Source organism: Lissotriton helveticus, chromosome 7 (genome assembly GCF_964261635.1).
Source record: "Lissotriton helveticus chromosome 7, aLisHel1.1, whole genome shotgun sequence".
NCBI lineage: Eukaryota > Metazoa > Chordata > Amphibia > Caudata > Salamandridae > Lissotriton > Lissotriton helveticus.
The window spans coordinates 606,910,268-606,930,558 of record NC_136068.1 but is presented as its reverse complement, the minus strand read 5'-3'; the positions used below and the strand labels follow the sequence as shown (position 1 = coordinate 606,930,558).

Here is a 20,291-nt window from a genome sequence, read left to right as displayed (position 1 = left end):
AATTTTTCAAATAATATTATGATCCTGCATAATAGCACATGGGGTTAATGATGTTACACTATTATTGATTTTTGTATGGAACTATGTGTTTTCAACATTGTACTTGGCAAGAGGGGAATATGTGAGAATACTGGTGAAAAATATTAGTATTTTTTAATGTTTATTTATAGGATATTGAATGGTGCATTTCAAAGGATGACTCAAAATGTCTCTAGTTTTCATGAACAAGGCTACTTGTTAGCCGAAATGCGTGGAGTCTATGCCACCGCGCAGCTTTTGAATAAATACGCATTTAAGCTCCAGAAGTGTACTAGCACCTTTCTTGAATTCGGCGGAGTTCTTTGTGTAATGTGTGTGACTGGAACAGTGTTCTCCTTGTTTTGATCATGTGGGAGGTGTTTCCATTTTTTGATTGATGGCCACTGAGCTCTGGTTTTTGTGTTGTGGGACACAGTGCTTAGCAGTGCAATGGATTAAGAACTGTGAAACATAGGCATGCAGTTTTATATTTCTTATGGTCACAGACCCCTAAGCTGGTCACCCCACAGGATTGCCCATACTGAGATTCTTCTGTTTATATTTATGGCCCGATCACATATAAGTTGGTGAAGGAGAGGGTAAGTAGATTTTTTGATTTTGCTGCACTCATCCCTAATACGATTATCACTGTAAGATGACATGAAGTGATCATAGTATGCAGTTAGTTGGAGTTTTCAAAAGTAGACTAAATTAGAGTCCTCAGCGGCCAGCAGTGTGTGGTGGATTATTTCAATTAATCCATGCATGTTCACTTGGTGATGGCCGGTTTGATGCTTTGGACTAGTAAAGTACTATGTGATAGTCATGACCTGTTGAGGCTCTGCCTTACGTAAGCATAAGCTGGCTAAGAAGTATAAGGGAGTTATTATGCAGCCTGTATTTTATGGACATTCACAAACTCTTATCCAACCACTTCCCACCCTGGAAATTGTCAGCCATTTACAAGTGTCACTACCTTTCCTTTAGGATGGGAAAGGGAATTTATCACTGACCGATTTGGTGGTGGTGTGTGTGGATGGGCTTTCGTTAAGATTAAAATACTTTTTAAGCAGAGATAAAAAGAGCTCCATTCCCCCTGTGCTTAAATCTATGCTCTGTAGTTTTCTACTAGGAGAGTAAAATAGGAGCCAGCGGGAGAGGTCCCATGACATTAGTAGTAGTAGGCCTGGAAAGCATCGGGGAATTGGAGAGAATAAAAGTACATTCAGGTAAAGATGCAAACCTTCACATGTACCTTTACTTTTTGGGGGACTAAGATTCTTTGTATTCAATGTTTAACTAATAGTGTGACTGTTCAAGGATTATTCACATTGCTTGAAGAGAAAGCAGACTATTAAAAGGGCAACAGGGAAGCTGGGCATTTGCTTTAATGTGCTGTTTAAATGCTGTGGCATGGTTATGGACTACAGAACTGATGAGAACAAAATGCAACAGAGAACCCAAGGTTCTAGATTTGGGATTTTGCTGAAACCAATGATTCACTGCAGTTCTGTAATCTAATAATGACAAATAAGTCATGATTATAACATTATCCATGGGAAATACGCGTTTTAAAACCACTGCTTTTTTAATAAAATCTACAGCCAGTACTCACTCTCTTAATAAAAGCACAAGACACCTATGAGACTAACACCATTCTGGCTGCATCCCAATATGCACGACAAGTTTTCAGATAAAGGAGACTGCATCTTAAAACATTTGTTTGATACAAATATGAAAGAGAACAGGAATTGAATCACAACACGTAATTTGTAGTTATAAATACACAGAAATCCAGCAAGTGTGAACAAACATCTACCATTTCCCTCCTCCATGGCCACTCAACTCCTCCACGTAAAATTAGGAATTTAAAAGTGTTTGTTGTTGGTAACTGTAACAAATCCTGGTGGCATTCCAAAAATATATCAAGCCATCTAAATGTAGAATTCACTTAACTCACCGCACAAGGAGGGCTGAACTCACTCACATACAGACTTCTACTTACAAACATCAACAGATCAACTCGGGCTGTGCCCTATTTTGAAACGGACTCAGTCTTCTACGTAAACCAGTACCCCTTGAAGAAAATGGCCACTTATGGCACTGACAATGCAGAGTTTGAACTGGCCCACTTCTGGTAAACTATGACATCACATCCCAGGTGACATATAATGGAAAGTGCCAGGCACAGAGTGGGATTCGATCGGAGTGATTTTGTTTTTGCACAGTACATCCTCAAACTCAACTGCTTCTAAGCAATTCAGTAACTAGAGCTCAATGAAAGGTTTGCATTGAGAACACCAGTAAGTGAATTGCTCCCTGTCTATCCCTCACCCCCACACCACCGTAAGTGCAAGCTGCCTCATTCTACCTCTCAGTGTGCTTATCTTCTCAGTCTCTGTGGTAGTTGGTGGCTTAGACACTAAAACCGAGCTGTCAGTTCTTTGTGAGTGGGATAGTGGATGGTCTAGGAGGGGGTGGATGCATGAAGCTCCACAGATTGCTAGTGCTGTTAGGTTTGCTATCATTCACATCTGGAATTTTTCTTCATTTTACTGTTGCCGAAAGCACTTCTGGTACAGTTTTAATCTCATTGGACAATTTATCTGTACTTCAGAAGCAGATGACATTCTGCAGTTTATACTCTGCTTTTTCCAAGAAAGGCAATTAGGGGTTCTAATTTTTGTTCAGGTCCGAAATGGTCAGAAGCTGTGAATGTTGTATTGCAAAATAGAAAAATCAAATGTGGAATCTCCTTAATTAAAAATGTGTCCTATGGAAAACTCAGCAAAATATTTGCATCGGGTAAGCTTTTAGCAGGGAGTTCAATGATTTATTTTAAAGTTTCTGAAAATTTCCACCCCAGATTGGGATGGCCCTTACAAGTACATTACGTACCTACTAAATAGTCCATTGCCACGCTGCAAGTCTGGGAATGTCAGCCAATAGCGCTTTCCATGCTTCCACACCTGATGAAGGCTTCATTCAAATCCATTCACAAAATCAATATGAAATCTCTAATTTGGAAAATAGCACTTTTATTGGCTCTGACATTGGCAAGAAGAGTTAGTGAAAAACAGACCTTCACAGTAAAAAAAGCCATTTATCCAGGATAATAGTGTGTTTCTCCAAACCAATCCCAAATTTATCCCTAAAGTCGCAATGGATTTTGGTTAAAATAAACCTATTGTCCTGAAGACATTCTTTCCAAATCCTCAGGGTGCAGCCGAAAGATCATTACATACTTTGGATGTTAAAAGATGCCTGAAATTATATTTGCACCAGACAAGACAATTCAGGAGAATAGACCAATTGCTGGTTGCATATGGAAATCATTGCAAGGGTTTTCCCGTTTCCAGCCTAGTATAGCTCGATGGATTTTAGGGGCTATCCAACTCAGTCACAAAAAGGCTGGAAAACCTTACAAGGCCAAAGTACAAGCGCACTCTACCAGAGCTGTCTCTACGACTGTAGCCCTTTTTGCTATTGTGTCTCTCAAGGAAATGAGTAAAGCAGCAAAATGGGGCAACAGCCATATCTTCACACAGTATAACTGCCTGGAGTCCTCAGAGCAAGTGATGCAGCTTTGGGACAAGCAGTGTTGCGTCATTTATTCCAATAAGGTGATTTCCTTATCCCACTATCCACAATTGTGTCATTGTACTTATGATTGTGCATATGTTCTAACTGATAGCTATTAGGATTCAAGCATGTGAATATATGGAAGATCCAAAACTTGAGAAGAAAATAAGTTACTTATCTGTAACTGTAATTCTCCAGTATTGGCATCTTTTATAGATTCCAATGTGACTTACACTCCTCCCCATGGAGGCTCCCTTTAATTTTATGGGATTAATCTTTTTACCACTTGTGTTTAAAAATCTGAGGGAGTAAAGCCTTTGCGTAGAGCATTCTGAAGGGTGCCGTCCCCTGATAAATTATATGGGTAAGATAATGCAGTGAATGTTTTTTGGCCATTATAGGCAGAGACACTGGAATTTTGCGGCAGGAGAGGGCCAAATTATGCGGCAGAATGAGTAAATTATGCAACTAAAAATACCAAATTAGATGGCATTATGTGGCACATTACTTTAATATTTTGTCATTTCTAAACTTGTTTACACTGTCTGGTTATTAATTGCCCCTCTTTAGTATCAGGTTAACACCCGAATATTGCATTAAGTTACGGAAAGGTGACCAGTCAGAGTTTGCAAAGTGGCTTCCACTGCGTGGCAACATGTGTCACAGCATTTTTAGTAGCGTTTGAACTGTTGGAGCAAGAAACACACTTTTGTTTGTTAAAATTTGAAGTTTATGCAGCTGATGATGGATTAAGTGACAAATGCGGCAAATCTACATGTACAAATTGCTACGGCTCCAAAATTGCATACTTCCAGTGGCTCTCAATATAGGCTACATATCGAACTGTACTGCCTTCTAATTACACTGCGGGACTCCCACTTTGACAACTCGGAATGATTCAAGCATGTGAATTGTTGAACGATCCAACACTGGGGAACATTCAAATGGCCCCAAGTCCTGTGTGACACCTTCAGATAGTCTTTTTCATAAGCAGGTAATACCAGAAAAGACTTGTTTTTCAAAGGCGCCTGACAAAATGTTCATACTCATTTGTTGGCTATGATTTTCCGCTACATGTATGGTTGCTCTTCCATGAAGCACCTCTAACTAAAAGGCCAAGAATTGCTGAGAGAGTGACACACCGCCATTGGGTAACTTGTTATCTAGGAAAGAATGCACAAATTACTCACAACTATCAATCTGGTGGCATAAACGTAAATCTCTCTTTCGTGAAAGAAGCAGTTAGGATCTCTGTAGCATGCCCTTTTCTGAAGAAAATGAGTTAAAGAGTAAGACAATGCAATAATGTGCACAGTACATAACCTTGTCGGATGGAATTCTGGGCAGGTTGAGTGTAGTATAGGTATAAATATGTAGCAGTTAAAATAGGAGCGCTAATATCTAGCAGGAATGAACTTTTAACCTAATGTTGGCAAAATGGTATCTCATGATGTCAGGTTTACAAATTGAAATATTCACAATGCCTGGTAATGGCAAAAACATAGACTGAATTATGGTTCACATATTGTTTTTGTGTTCACGGCGTGGCAGGTGGCATCCAGTTGAGCCTCTTAAAAGCCCAGGCAAAGAAAAGAGATTTAATTACAAGACAGGAGGCTACCATAATGCATATTTCTTTCAATGCTAACTCCAAGCAGCAACTTAAAAGCAACATATCATAAAGTGAAACAGTTCTAGAACAGAATCTTCTTGATGTACAATAGCCATGAGCATAGAATAGTCTGCCTCTTTTAAATGTGGCTCAAGGCAGATAAGTACAACTTTACTATTCCTTGTCTTTTGGTGTAACCTATTTTTTTTAAAGTGTGGTTGATTGGTATTAGTATCTTTCACTTCATTAACCGTTGTGCTGCTTCATCACCTCTCTCCTAAAAAAAACAACCCTACTCAGTTGGATTCTAAACTGACCTCCAATTTACAGAGATCACCCCCTCCTCCCCTTCCCATAGGTTGTGATGCTCTCAGTCCTTGACCCGATACCCTCGACTTTGCCCCTAACCGGGCCCGTCTCTCTGCAACATCCGTTGCACTTTGAAAACTAATCTCACCTTCAATACCGCTTACAAGCTTTTTCTTTCAAGCGATCCTTGAGCACTCTCCCGGGAGCTACAATCACAACCTCTAGAGCAAACGCTCTCTCTCTCTCAGCCCCAATCCCCGCCCAAAATACGAGACCCATGTCGCAGTGGCACGCAGTAGAAATTCAGAGGAATGCACCTCGGCAAAGGTCTCGTCAGCGTCTGACGCAGAACTGCAGCCAAGCTACAAAAGTAAGACATGTCCCTGCCTAGGCAACTGTTGTATATCTCTATCATCTTATTTATAGCTCGATTGTATTTTACTGTGTGTTCACTCTGTACAGTATTTGCCAACTTGTTGGTTCCACTGTTATGTCATGTTTACAATTTTGATTAGGTGTTTATATGATCTCATAGAACATTGTCGGCATTCATAGCCTCTACTTTTACCAGTATGCCTCGTTTGTATTCTGACCTTTATTAATAAATCCTTTTTACATAAACATCACTTCGTGACTTCCTTTGTTGCAACAATTTGACGACGATTTATGTGAGTTTAAAATAAAGGATAATCTGAAACTAAAAGGCTTGCGGAAGATGACAAAGGATATACGAAGTAGAAACTAGTTTAAAAAGAATACAAACTGGAATGTGCACTCGCCCAAGATAACTAGGGATGGGGGGATACTACCATCTGTCCCTTTCTACCTTCCCAAATTTCCATGAGACCGATTCAGTGAAGTATGTGATGGGAACGATTCTACTGTGTATGTTTTTGTTACAATGTCATATTATGTAATGTGGATAACAGCCCTGCTTGGTGATTCTTCCTATAGGGGACGTGGGTCCTCAGTTCGTCTGATCTTAGTTGTATTGTTCAATAATCAATAAACAGAATTTGAAAATAAAAAAAGATTAAAAACTTGAATCCATGATTTGAGCAAGTTATCATTCTTGTTAAGTTTAACAGCGCGTTGTGCTCACCGTTAAAACTGACAGTTGATCCAACTGAATTTGCCATTGCGTGCTGTTCCCTTTTGAGCCTCTGCAGTTTAAGACTTGTGCAGAATGAGACAAGGAAGTGCACGCGTCATCATGTTGGACGCACATTTGCACGCGTGAAGTCATTTTGAAGCCAAGGATAAGCATTACATACGCGTATTTGATCAGTTTTTCCTGTCAGTTTCACTAAGAATAACGAAAGAAATAAACATAATGGAATCCAAGAAACTTCTCATTTTACAAGTGCAACAGAAGAATTGATGGTAAAGCGCACTATTTAAAACTTTTACTTGTTTTGTTGAAATAAACTGAGGTATTTATTTACAAGAGAGAATCATTTTGGACACTAATTTTTTTATTCTTCAAAATATCTATAATTTAAACAACTTTCATCGCTTATTTAAAAAATATTTAAACACAAGAAAGATGGCACAAAACAATACAATTTGTATACCTGCAGCATTTCTCAATGAACCCGGAAAACCAAGTATGAGATGGAAACATTGGTTGAGGTCGTTTAAAAATTATTTAGCGGCTGTTGATGGCAAAGCATATGCGCCAGACCGTAAGAAAACCATTATGTTAGGGCTATTGGGAGCTGCAGGTCAAGAGATTTTTCACAGTTTACCCGAGTATGAGAGTCTACCAGGGCAATGTATTCCTCTAAATGAACCAGGAAGCTATAAAACAGATGGAAAAACAGTTTGGTGAAGAACCAAACATAATAGTTGGAATACATACATTCAGCATGAGGAAGCAATAAGAGAACAAGACTATAGAGGAATACATTGCTAGTTTGAGAGTTTGGGCAACTAAATGTGAGTTTAAAGACATGGTTGGGACCAATTTGTTTTCCACAGTTTTTCTAAAAAAGTTCAAGAGAGATTATTGGCCTGCAGGAATCCTATTCTACTGGAAGTTATAGACACTGGTAAAGGAATTGAACGTTCACTTGAATCGTCTAAAGTTCTTTCTATAGAGACTTTTCATCCTGCAAGTGTTTTTGCAATACAGGATAGAAAGAATCAAGAGTTTAGAAAAGATAAGAGTATCAAAAGTGAAAGTCTAAATGATATTTAATTTATTGTTTGTTACAGGTGTGGTTCCAAGAGTCACAAAGCAGATTACGTAGCATGCCCAGCCAAAGGTAAGAATTGTACCAAGTGTTTTTAAATTGGTCACTTAGCATCGGTTTGCAAAAACATAAAAAGCAACTTTTTACAAAAGGTTAAAGTTAACAAGGTTGAGTTCGACGAAGAAATGTGTAATAACATTGTTTTAACTGTAGAAGAAAGTACAGACGGAATCATAGGGCCACTTGGTTATGTGAAAATAGGATCAGTCGATCTTAAAATAATGGCTGATTCAGGTTCACCAATAACCATTATTTCTGACAAAACGTTTGAGGAATTTTGGGATGGTAAAACACTTTTACCATCTGATGTGAATCCCAAGGTGTTAGGTGAATTTGAAATTGTAATGCATGGTTATTTTGAAGACTGCTTACATTTTAAGGAAAGGTCAATAAACACAAAATGTAATGTAGCTGAAAAGGGAAGGAACATAGTTGGTTGGAAGGACTTGGCCAAACTTGGTATCATTCTAAAAGCAGGTGCTGAAGAACCAATTATTCTGGGTGAAATAGATGTCTGTTATGTTCAAGTAGAAATAGCAACAAATATTTTGGAAAATGTATGAAAGAAATATGAAGGAGTATTTGAGGCCTGCATTGGTTGTGTGAGTGGATTTGAGCATAAAATAAAGCTTTAAAAAGGTGCCATTCCTGTAAAGCATAAAGTAAGACAGGTTTCGTTTTCAGTTAGCGATGATTTGAGAAAAGATATTAGATAAATTGGTGAGTGAAAAGGTTATTGAACAAACTAATTCATCTGAATGGGTTTCGGAAATTGTTATCATTAAAAAATGGACTGGAGACATTCTTCTATGTGCTGACTTGAAATCTTTAAACAAAAATATCATTTTTGACATTCATCCACTATCTAAAATACAGGAAGTGTTGGCAGCAACATCTGGGTCAAAACATTTTCGTTTGATAGATCTCAAGTCAGCCTACCATCAGGTCAAACTTTCAGAGGAATCAAGAGAATATACCACTTTTGTGACTCGATTTTGAGCATTTATATTCATTAGGTCACCTTTTGGGCTTGCATCTGCTTCAAGTGTTTTTCAATAATTAATGGATGTTATTTTCAAAGATTTAAAGGGAGTTGAAAAATTCCAAGATGACATACTGATACACGCTAGCACTTTGGAAGAACACAATGACATTTTGGATGCAGTCCTTTGTACATTAATGAAAAAAGGTATGACAGTTTCTCTTAACAAATGCAAGTTTTTAAAGACAGAGATTGATTATTTAGACCATGTTTTAAGTCCAGTAAGTATCAAACCTAAACTTAATTTAGTAAAAGCTATTTCTGAATCACCCAAACCAGAGGACAAGGATTCTCTTAAATCATTCATGGGTTTAAGTGAATATTACTCACGATTTGTAGTAAATTATGCTGACAAAGTGGAACCCTTACGATGTTTGTTAAGGAAATGTGTGAAATTCATATGGGGGAAAGGAACAAAATGATGCTTTTATTGAAGTTAAGAAGGCTATTGTTGAAGCACTTTCTTTTCAACCTTACGATTCTGAGGGTAGCAATATTGTGACTGTAGATGCGAGTGGTGTCAGAATTGGTGCTGTTTTCACTCAGAAAGTAATAGGAAAAATTCTAACAGTTGCTTTCATTTCAAGAAGATTAAACAATGCTGAACAATCTTACAGTACCACCGAGAGAGAAATGTTAGCCTGTGTTTGAGCTGTAGAAAAACTCAAGATGTATCTTTGGGGTAACCACTCTGAGTTAGTCACTGACCATAAACCTTTAATTTTCATGATGGATGATCCAGGAAGAGGTTTTGGCAGAGCATCTTCTAGACTTGTTAGAATATTAGCCAAGTTACAGGAGTTTAATTTCACGATCAAACATATTTCTGATAAAAACAACATACGTGCTGATTTTTTATCAAGATTACCTATTTCTGATTCTGAGGTGATTGAAGACACCGAGTGTGTTGTTTTCAGTGTTAATATCATTAGAGAGTTAGAAGGAATTATTACTGAGTCTGATTGGATGGACATGGCAAAACAGGATAATGTTTTAGGTAAAGTCATGGAATATGTCTCATGTCAATGGCCACCCATTAGAAATTTAAGTAGCACTTTGAATCTTTTTTCAACATGTATCTAAAGAATTGAACATACAGAATGGTGTGCTGCTCAGGGGAGACATATTTATACCTCCTATTAAGTTAAGAAAAAGAATAATAAATCTTGCACCTAAAGGACATCCAGGTTCGACTTCTACAAAGATACTTTTAAAAGTTTATTACTGGTGGCCAGGTTTAGATGCCAATATAAACTCATGTGTTGATATGTGTCCCGAATGCTTGAAGTCTGATAAACACTGGAAATCCAGTGTAAGTGAGATGGAATTAGTCTCTGTTCTAAAAGTGTCTTGGTCTAAGGTTGCTATAGATTTTTCAGGACCATACCAAATTCACGAAAGTAATTGTAGATACATTATTGTTTTTTAGTGACTATTACAGCAAATAGATTTATTTCGAATTTGTACCATAAATAAATACTGAATGTGTTATCAGTTTTTTGGAAAAATGTTTCTCAACTGAGGGACTTCCTTCTATCATTGTCTCAGATAATGGACACAGTTTACATCTAAAAAAAAATGATTTAATTTTTTTAAAAGTATGGAATCAAACAAGAATAAACTCCTTTATATTCTTCTCAATCTAATGGTCAAGTGGAACGTGTCAATACATTTATTAAAGAAGGAATTCAACTTGTTGTAGCATCCAAAGTTCATTCAGGAAAAAGTTAATTGTTATAATAACACTGTCTATTCAACCAATGGTTATACATCGTTCTTTCTAATGCGGGGTAGGAACAGTAATACGGTTCACAATCCAAAGTTTGGTACTATTCATGATTAAACTGAACAAATAAAAGTTCTAGATGACAAAAAAACTTAAGGTTAATCAAAATATTGTTGAAAAACAATTCAAGGCAAAGTCCTATCATGACACTGTTCATAGAGCAATTAAAAAACATTTTGAAAAAAGGGACTGCGTAATAATAAAAAAAAACATGAAAGTGCAGAAAGGTGAATTTGTTTAGTCTGAAACATTTTTGGTTGAGCAGGTTGCCAGTAACTCTTTATTTTAAGAGTAAAAGGGTGGTGGAATATGAGTGATGTTAAAAAACTCAAACCAGGTCAACACAAGAAAATTCTAAAAAATGTTTGCATCAGGAGGGAGAAGGGTTGATCTGGCATTATGTTGATTTTGACAAAGAAAGAAATTTTGATGATTTGGTTATAGTGCAAGCAAGAATTTCAGGAAAGTGAAAATGTTAATCCTGCTAAAGATACCTTAAACGAAGTTTGTATTAATCAACAAACTTTTGATTTTCAAGGAAATGTTGTATTACCTAATGTTAATTCTTCTGCACATTTAAACACAAATGATATTTCAATGTTCAATTCAGAAATAGTAGTATTAATAACAGAGAAATTGTTTCTCATAACTCATCAGAATGTGTTTCAACTTGTTCTGGAAGGGTTTCTAAAATTTCAGATAAATTTAAAGATTTTGTTTTGTTTGCGTCTTTTCATGATAAAAGGGAGATGTTGAACATTTCTAACATCTTATTTATAGCTCAATTGTATTTTACTGTGTGTTCACTCTGTACAGTATTTGCCAACTTGTTGGTTCCACTGTTATGTTATGATTAGAACTTTGACTAGGTATTTATATGATGTCATAGAACGTTGTCGGCATTCATAGCCTCTACTTTTACCAGTAAGACTACTTTGTATCCTGTCTGCTTGCAGGCCTTTATTTATTAATGAACCCCTTTTATATGAACCTCACTTCGTGACTTCTTTTGTCACAACAGCAGTATTTCAAGATGGGTGTGAATCCATCTCTTGAGAGACATTTTACTAGAAAAAAGACTGGCTTGTGAAGTTGGACCTGAAGGATGCTTACTTCACCATTCCCATGTCCATGGAGTTTCAAAGTTACCTCCAGTTCATTGGAATGACAGTCTTTTTCAGTTTCAGGCACTTCCCTTACGCCTATCCTCAGCTCCTTTGTGTTTCACCAAGGTAATGAGAGTGGCTGCATCCTTCTGAGAGAGAGGGGGATACGGTTAACTGTTTCTCTAGACGATATGCTCATAATGTCCCAATATCATTCTCAAATTTAGTTTCCAAATTGCAATATTCACAACGCCTGGTAATGGCAGAAACGTAGACTGAATTAAGGTCCATATATGTTTTTTTGTTCAATGTGTGCCAGGTGGCTCCAAAAGTGGCGTCCACTTGAGCCTCTTAAAAGACCAGACAAAGTAAAGAGATTTAAATTTACCTTTAAACCAAGCAGTAAAAGAAGGGAATATTGAAATATCCCTCTGGATGGTAGGTACTCAGTTCACAGGTATTTGGAAGAAGCGCCTTTAATAAGCCATTCAGTGTTTTGATGGAAAAGGGAGTTGGATTGTTAGGGGGAAGGGGAGTCACTTTACTTTGCCTGAGCTTGAATTTGGCCACTCTAGAGCAGATATTAGGAAGGTGTGTAGAGAATGTAATCCTTTTCCAATAATCCTGACTAGGTGATGAGTATTATCTGGAGGTCGTCTATTCTATATTAAAAATCTTGCTTTTATTTCAGTGAACAGCAGGAACAAAGGAAAACTTTTGACCTGGTACACGTTAACCTAGGGCAAGCCCCCAAAACTACTGGTCAGCAATACAGATCCACTTTCCCAATGCAGATAACACTGCCTCCTGTATTCAGGTTTTTCGCGTCAACTTCACCCAGAAAGGTCACTGAACAAGTTGCTGGATGGTGGCAAAATGCTTGACTCTTTAGCTGAAGAATCATCAAGTACCGACATGCCCTAGTTGGAATGAACTGGAATGACTACCATTGTAGCTGAGTGCTAGAATGCAACCTCAACTCGGGGGCACAGGAAGTTCTCAAGTTATGGCCCCACATTCCTCTAATAGAGGTCACAGTACCATAACTGATTGTACTTTGGTTAAATCCTCTTGCTACTTTAACACACTTTTAAAAAATCATTGGCATGGTAAAGTGATCTCTAAGCTCTGGCTGCTACTTATGCACTTTAATGAACGGGTAGATTGGGTTTCCCATTATATTCAATTACTTATGCACTTTAAGCGCCCGTTCTAGCTGGTTGGATGATTCCTCAGCTCAACATCTAGGATTACTCTTGGCAGGACAAGTCCTTTCAAATAGGCTTAGTAGTGAACCACCTAGAGTGCCGCTGAGTATTATTTGGCTGCACCAGTGGGGCAAACCATTCTATGAGGAAAGGCTCCCTTCTCCTTTTAACTATTTGAAGAAAAATAATTGGTATCTCCATTTACCCAGGAATTGAACTTGACAGGCTGATAAAAGATAGTGTCAAACACTCATTCCAAGAACAGTGTTTCTCCCTGGAAGCAGCCAAAAAGGAAGAGAACTGGCGTTTTGGGGGGCTAGCATAAGTGCTGAAGATCAGTCTCACTGTAATCATCCTCATATGGTCTAACCAATAAACACTTTAGTTTTCCTCTTTCTGAGACTAGATAGCCTGCCTTCCTGGACTTGCATAAACAATGCCAACAGTCATCTTCATGAGCAATACTCGAGGAATTGTTTTGAGAGTTTTAAACACACATCAGACCCTTTCCTGCCAATCTGACTGCACCATGATCCTTTTAGGGGCCAAGCAAGATGTTGTGCTGGAAAAGGAAGCCATCAACCTTCTGAGATGTAGTAAATCCTCCTTACTTTATGCAGAGTCAAATCCTTGCATGAGGCGGAAAAAATGCTCTTGATTGGTAATTCTTCAAGTCCTGCTTTGTACCTTTGGATTCCTGTCATTTTGATTAACGCCGTCATAAATATGGGACTTAAACTACCAGACTAAATTGAAAAAAAAACAAGACTAGGGAAGCAACGCACACCAGTCATGGGGCAACATAAGACCTCTAAACATCTTACCCCATAATGGTCCAGAGATTTGCCTAGCCTGTTATATAGAGGCATGCAATTTTTGCTGAGCTCTACACTAATCACAGCTCAAGACCATAACCATGACCTTTAGACATGTTATACTTCTTATGACATCTTTACAGAACAGTTATTTTTCATTTAAATAAATGTCTAACATCTGAGGTGAACCAGCTTCTAAACCAGGGATGTCCAGCGTAGGTCTACAAGGGCCAGATCAAAGCAGAATTTCAGGATATCCAAATAATATTAAAAAAAATTACACAATGCATTTATAAGTAACTAATTGGAATTCATTTACACTTTCAGTGGTAATCCTGAATCTTGGGAAAGGATCTGGCCCTCCTAAACCAAACGTGGACACTGTTTTTCTAAGCGCTCTCAATTTCTGCAAATATAATGGGACAGAGGCGCACAAATATAAGATGATTTGCTTTGCTTTACACTAGGAGGAAAAGTGAGGAAACTGAAGTATGAATTCAAATCTCTTGCTTCCACAACTCCCTCACTAGACGACATGTCCACTCATTCAACCAGGAATGTCATCAACCAGTAGGACAAATGATGTTGAAAGGAGTTCACCTCCTCCCTCCGTGGAGACTGGCCCTGTAATAGGAAGGAATATTTAATCTGGAGGTGCATTTGTTTAACATTCAGACACAGGATCTTAGAATCTACAGGGTACTGGCTACATTCACACCTCACTCATACAATAACCACAAGCTCTTACTAGCTCTTTTCCGATAATCTTACTACTGCGCCATACAAACGAAATCTGCGATTGCGAATAACTAGTGCACTCTTGCTTAGTGTTCCTCCAAGGAGGGGAGGGCTGGAGTGGGAGGTAACGGTCAGAGGGTCCCACATAAATGACAAAGGCCAATAAGTGAAGGCCACTGTTGCTGTTGTAAAAGGGGTAGTAAAAAATTGGGAAGGCGATACACAATGCCATTGTTTGTAGACCCAGTGTTAACAGTGTGCGGTTTAGGCTCAGGTTTCCGACCAAATACTGTGCTTGACTACTTCTTATCAGCTTACAGCTGGGCTGGCCAAGTCCATGGATGTTAATAAAAAGTGGAACAGCCAACCAGGAAGAAACTCTCCTCTTGGGTCCCAAAGCCTTATTTTACAACCAACTACAATACATTCATAACTCTCTTTTCTCACTGGTAAACTTTAGGAATGGAGGATGCCTCAGGAGAACCCAGTTTGTCTATTCATCCTTTGAATGAGCATATCCATCTGGAGGGGAAGAAGGTTTTAAGAAACATCATACTCAATGACCACTCAGCAGTATGGATCACTTGATACTAGGTGACCATGTTCAGCAAGGGCTAGTCAATCTTGTGGTTAGGTTTTGGGGCCTAAAATAAAACCTTAAAGCACAGACAAGACTCTCCTACCCTCTTGATGGACATGTTAGTAGAACTGCCTAGAAAAACATTGTATCATGTTCACCCTTCTGACAACTATATAAAATCATGTGTCTCTGAGTTTTTTTTACTCTGCAGCGGGCCCCGCTCTAGAGCAGCAGCGTGGTCGGCGCATGTTGTGCAGCAAAGCCCGGAAGATGCTGGGCGGCCTTTTGGCATCTCCTTTGGCTGGAGCTCCGCGAATGGAGCTGGCGCGGGTGTTTTGAGGTGTCATTACTTTTTGTCGACCGTGTTCCTCAATCTGTTTTTCCAGGTGCTTTTGAATAGCCATACCCAACACTTCCACCTCCATGGATGCACCATACACCTCCCAAGTCATGCCCTTTTCATCCCAGCTCACCTCACGCACTGGTTCAGTCTGCTCTGCCTTGGCCCCCTTCACATGCACCTCCGGGTACGATGTCCTGGGAGACTTTCCCACTGGAGTCATGGGCCCGGTGGCAATAGACCGAGTTTCTACTGAAATATACACTTGCATCTCTGCGTCTCTCATGGAGAGTGTCTGCCCAGGTTTGGCACTAATGGATGGTGATCCTTGATCACCTACAACCGATTGAAAAGAGAATGGCTGGGATCCATCTGGTGGGATTATGGGACTGACAGCCATATGTACACAGTGCACAAGTGTGTCAACTTGAACTCCAACGTCTTGCTGAGGAGGAGTGATTTCAAATGAGATCCCTTTGGAAAGTGTATCCACATTCCTGGAGTCCCTCTCTCTGCACTGATCTACATAGGAGTTTTTCTGAGGTGAATGTCCTGGGTGTAACCCATCTGTCGAGAACGAAAATGAGGAAGTTTCACCAGGCAGGATTATGGGACTGACAGCTGCAGATTTACACTCCACTCTGGTGTCAGCCTGTGTGCTGATATCTTGCTGAAGAGAACTGCTATCTATTGAAGTGGTCTTTGACAAAGTGCCTATGGGACTAGTCTGTTTGCTAGAGCTCTTCGGAGAAAGCTGGTTTACTTTCCCGGCTTGGAAAGTGAATGAGGAACAGCCATCAGGTGGGATTATAGGGCTGATAGCCACCGATTTACACTCAACCCTCGTATCAGCCTGTGTCCCCACATCTTGCTGCTCTCCTGCGAGCTCAAACAAACATGTTTTTGATAGAACACCAGCGATGTGACACTTCATATCCGTAGTTGGGTCAATTTTCAGTGGCTTCTCTGAAGACGGAGACCCCTGTTTCTTCTTTTCTGCTTGGAATGTGAACGCTGTGGACCCATCATATACAATTATGGGACTGACTGCCACAGATTTATATTCCACTCTTTTGTCAATATTGGTGCCATCATCCTGTTGAAGAGAGGTGACTCTAGATGAACACATTTTGGTAAAGGTGTCTTCAGTCATAGCTTTTTCAGATCCTACCTGGCCTTTAAGGAAACCTTTCTGGGATGAGCACACCTGGCTCTCCTTGTCCGTATGAAAACTAAATGATGAAGACCCATCTGGTGGAATGATGGGGCTAACAGCCACAGACTTAGACTCCGCTCTAATGCCCAATGGAGTCCCTTCATCCTCCTGGGGAGGTGTAAGCTCAAATGAGTAGGTCTTTGTGAAAGTCTCCACCATCCGGGTGACTTCAGCTTTAGCCTGTTCTTTCATTGTGGTCATTGAAGAAATAGAAGATTGTAAAACCTTGTTTTCCTGATACGTAAAGGATGAATCTCCATCGGGTGGTATGATCGGGCTCAAAGCCACAGATTTAAATTCCACTCTGGTGTCAGCTTGAGCCATAGTGTTTTGTTCGGGAGGTGCAAGCACGAAAGAGCATGACTTTGGGGGTGTATCCATAGTTCTAGTCTCAATACCTCTTACCTGATCTTTACAGGACAAGCTCTGCACGGGTTGTTGAGTGTCCTTTTCACTCTGGAATGTGAAAGATGAGCCATCCGATGGGAATACTATGGGACTGACGGCCACAGACTTGCACTCCACCCTGGTATCAGCCTGGGACCCAAAATCTTGCTTAGGAGGCATGAGTTCGAATGAGGATGTCTTTGGGAATGCATCCAAAGTCCTCAACCCAGTGCCTCTGGTGTGGTCCTCACACGAAGAGCTCTTAAGTGAGGTACACTCCTGTTTCTCCTTGATTTCTTGGAATGGGAAGGATGAAGACCCAACTGGGAGAATGAAGGGACTGACAGCCACAGATTTACACTCTGCTCTGGTGCCGGCCTGCGTGCCGACTTCTTGCTGTGGGGGTGTACGTTCAGATGAGCATGTCTTTGAGAGAGTATGCCCGGCTCTAGGTTCTTCACCAACAACCTGCTCATTTGCAGCTGTAGACCACAAGTTTGCCTTGTCTGTCTGGAAACTGAATGATGGAGACCCATCCGGTGGAACGATTGGACTGTTGGCCACTGATTTGCAGTCTGCTCTGATTCCAGCTTGAGTTCCAACTTCCTGCTGGGGAGGAACAAGCTCATATGAACCTATTTTTGAGATGGTGTGTACAGTCCTGGCCACTTTCTTTCCAGGGGGGCCCTTCGGAGAACCCTTTGGAGAGGAAGGTGCTCGTTTTCCTACATGAACATGAAAGGTGAAGGATGAGGATCCGCCTGGTGGGACAATAGGGCTAACTGCCACTGATTTATAATCCACCCTAGAACCAGCCTGAGTGCCAACATTGTGTTGGGGATGATTGATCCCAGGTGAGCAACTCTTTGAGAGAGTACCTGGATCTTTGTTCTCATGTCCTTCCTGGTTGGCATCATTTGATGATGTAGCAGCCAGATCATACGTTGTATCTTGGCTCAAATCAGAATGCATGGTTGATGGGCAAGGGTGGGGAATGGTTTGTTTTGCTTCCTGGCTACACATTTTTGTAATTTCTGTCAACTTTGTTTTTTGCTTTGAAGTAATTGTTAGAGTATCAGAACCACCTGGAGGATCGCTGGCACTCTTACAGACCCCTAAAATGAAGGAGCCAGAACCTGAGGTTGTGGCAGAATCTAATGAAGACTTGCTGATGCCTTGGCCAAGATTTACTGTAGCCCCTGGCACCTCTGCAGATTGATCTCTCTTAGTGTTAACATCTGTTGCCAAAGAAACTTGTGGGTCTTTGGATTTTAATTGTGGTTCATCTGCCTTTTGCTTCTTGGAACATTGCTCAACCTGTGTCACGAAGCATAAAGAGGACAATGGACCCGTTTCTAAAAAAACAGGCTCCTTCTTGATGCTCTCATGACTAGATGTTGTTGAGTACTGCTGCAAAGCAGCGCCCTTTGACGTTTCCTTAATGTGTTCACCCATCAAAGAAGCACTGTCCGATCTTTCTCTCCTAAGTGAAGATGCAGTGGTAGAAGTCACTTCTTGGGCGGAACCAGACTGTTCTCCTGTCCTACTCAAGTTTTGCTTCTTAGCATCGTCCACAATGAGGTCACCCGACTTTTGTAATGGCTCCCTTCCAGGCACAGTTTCACTAGGAAGTGTTGTGGTAGAGGTGATGTTTGTGGTATTAGACGAGGCATCTGAAGGTTCTTTTGTCAACTCTGTGGCTTTTTTCTGAATGGTACTGTCGAGGGCTTCAACACTTGTTTCAGTATTCATTTTAGCACTGAGCTCGCCTGGGATACATGTCCTCATTTTAAGATCCTCTGAAGCCTTGCTTGCATTACTGGCAGACCTGTCTTCACATACAGGGCTAGGAATGTTCAATGCTATGATCTCTGGTGCACTAGAGTCCTTGCAGATTATTTCTGGTGGCAGTGGCTGCAAGCTCTGTGGTTCATTAAAGCTGCTCATCTCTGCATAAAGCTTCTTCCATAATTCCAAAATTGAGGCTTCTAATAGAAAGACAACAAAAACGGAAATCAGACTTTACATATTCATTTTGAATTAGCACAGCAGTTTGATATTTTATTAAAAATATATAATATATATCACATGCCTAAGCAACACCTGGAAACTCTGACTCCATGAGCAAAGAAAAAGATAACAAGACATAAATAGCAACATACAGTTAAATAATATAGTGTGAGTACATATATGAAGCAAGTGATGTGTAACACATTTTTCCACAGCTCTGCTAATCTTTACAGACACCGGTTTAATGATAAACCTATCAAAATTCCTACAGGAATACCCTTCTCTGTGCATAAGTGTGCATACCCTTTAAGTAGGGGGCATTGCAGACTCGGGGCAAAAGACCAGGACACAACGTGAGCAAGGGAAAAGGAAATATTTCGCTTAGATTGATAAAATAATTAGAGGAAGGGGGTGGCACATGCATTTGCTCTTTATTGTTTATATAGTTTGAATACTGGCGTTCTCTCACCCGGGGCCAACTGGCAATTTTTGTATCTAGTCACTTGTTAAGTAGTTAGACTGCTGCACATTAGGTATTGGTTGTTGTACTTCACTTGGTGGTCTAGGAGGGTGGTCTGTGCTAAGTTCTTTAAAAATGGAGGCTGGTTCTTAACCTCTTCCATGCTCATGACGAGCTGAGCTCGTCATGAGTTGCGCCGCTCGCATGCTCATGACGAGCTCAGCTCGTCATGTAACGCGGCTTTTTAAAAAAAGCCGCACAGCGCGAAAAAAGCCGCCGCACGCATGCGGTTAAGGGTTGGTTGGAAACAGACTTTAAGAAAGAATCTTTCAGTATGGATTACAACAGAATAGGAAACTATAGAAAATAAAGCCCAAAAAGTGGTAAGGGCGAGTTTCACATTTTTGTGAATTGTTAAATTTAGTGTATGTCAGAGTAAGAAAGTCACGAGTGAAAGATGTTTCACATAAACACATCAAGACGATTGAAAGGTGTCTTAAGGCTACAGGTTGGAAGTGTCTCTATGAAGGGAGGGGTGAGTGGACTAAATCTAGGTTATAGAAGAAGTTGGCTGACTGTGGCACAGAAAAAAAACAATGCTGTTACATGGGTTATTTGAACTTCAAAAGCATAATTCTGTGCTGGGTTGGGTGAAGGAGGTGCCACAAAGTACCATAGAGGGCAGTCACAAAATAGGTTGTAGGTCAATATTTTGTTTAAAAAATATTGTGCTACCATAACATGGTGGGCAAAATATTGAGTACCAAAGCTGCGAGATGAGAAGTGCATATGGGTAAGTTGGATTTACTACTATAAACTCCACATCT

General features: G+C 39.9%; 1 protein-coding gene across 1 annotated transcript in view; it reads right to left on the bottom strand.

Annotated features, from left to right (window-relative positions):
* Positions 1–273: 273 nt before the first annotated feature.
* The window catches only part of GPRIN1 (G protein regulated inducer of neurite outgrowth 1), a 60,619-nt gene continuing 40,601 nt past the window's right edge, over positions 274–20,291 (bottom strand). The window contains exon 2 of the mRNA XM_078652805.1: positions 274–18,982. Within this exon, the coding sequence (XP_078508931.1) occupies positions 15,252–18,941 (3,690 nt within the window). The 5' untranslated portion in view covers positions 18,942–18,982 and the 3' untranslated portion in view covers positions 274–15,251. The remainder of the gene's footprint in view (positions 18,983–20,291) is intronic.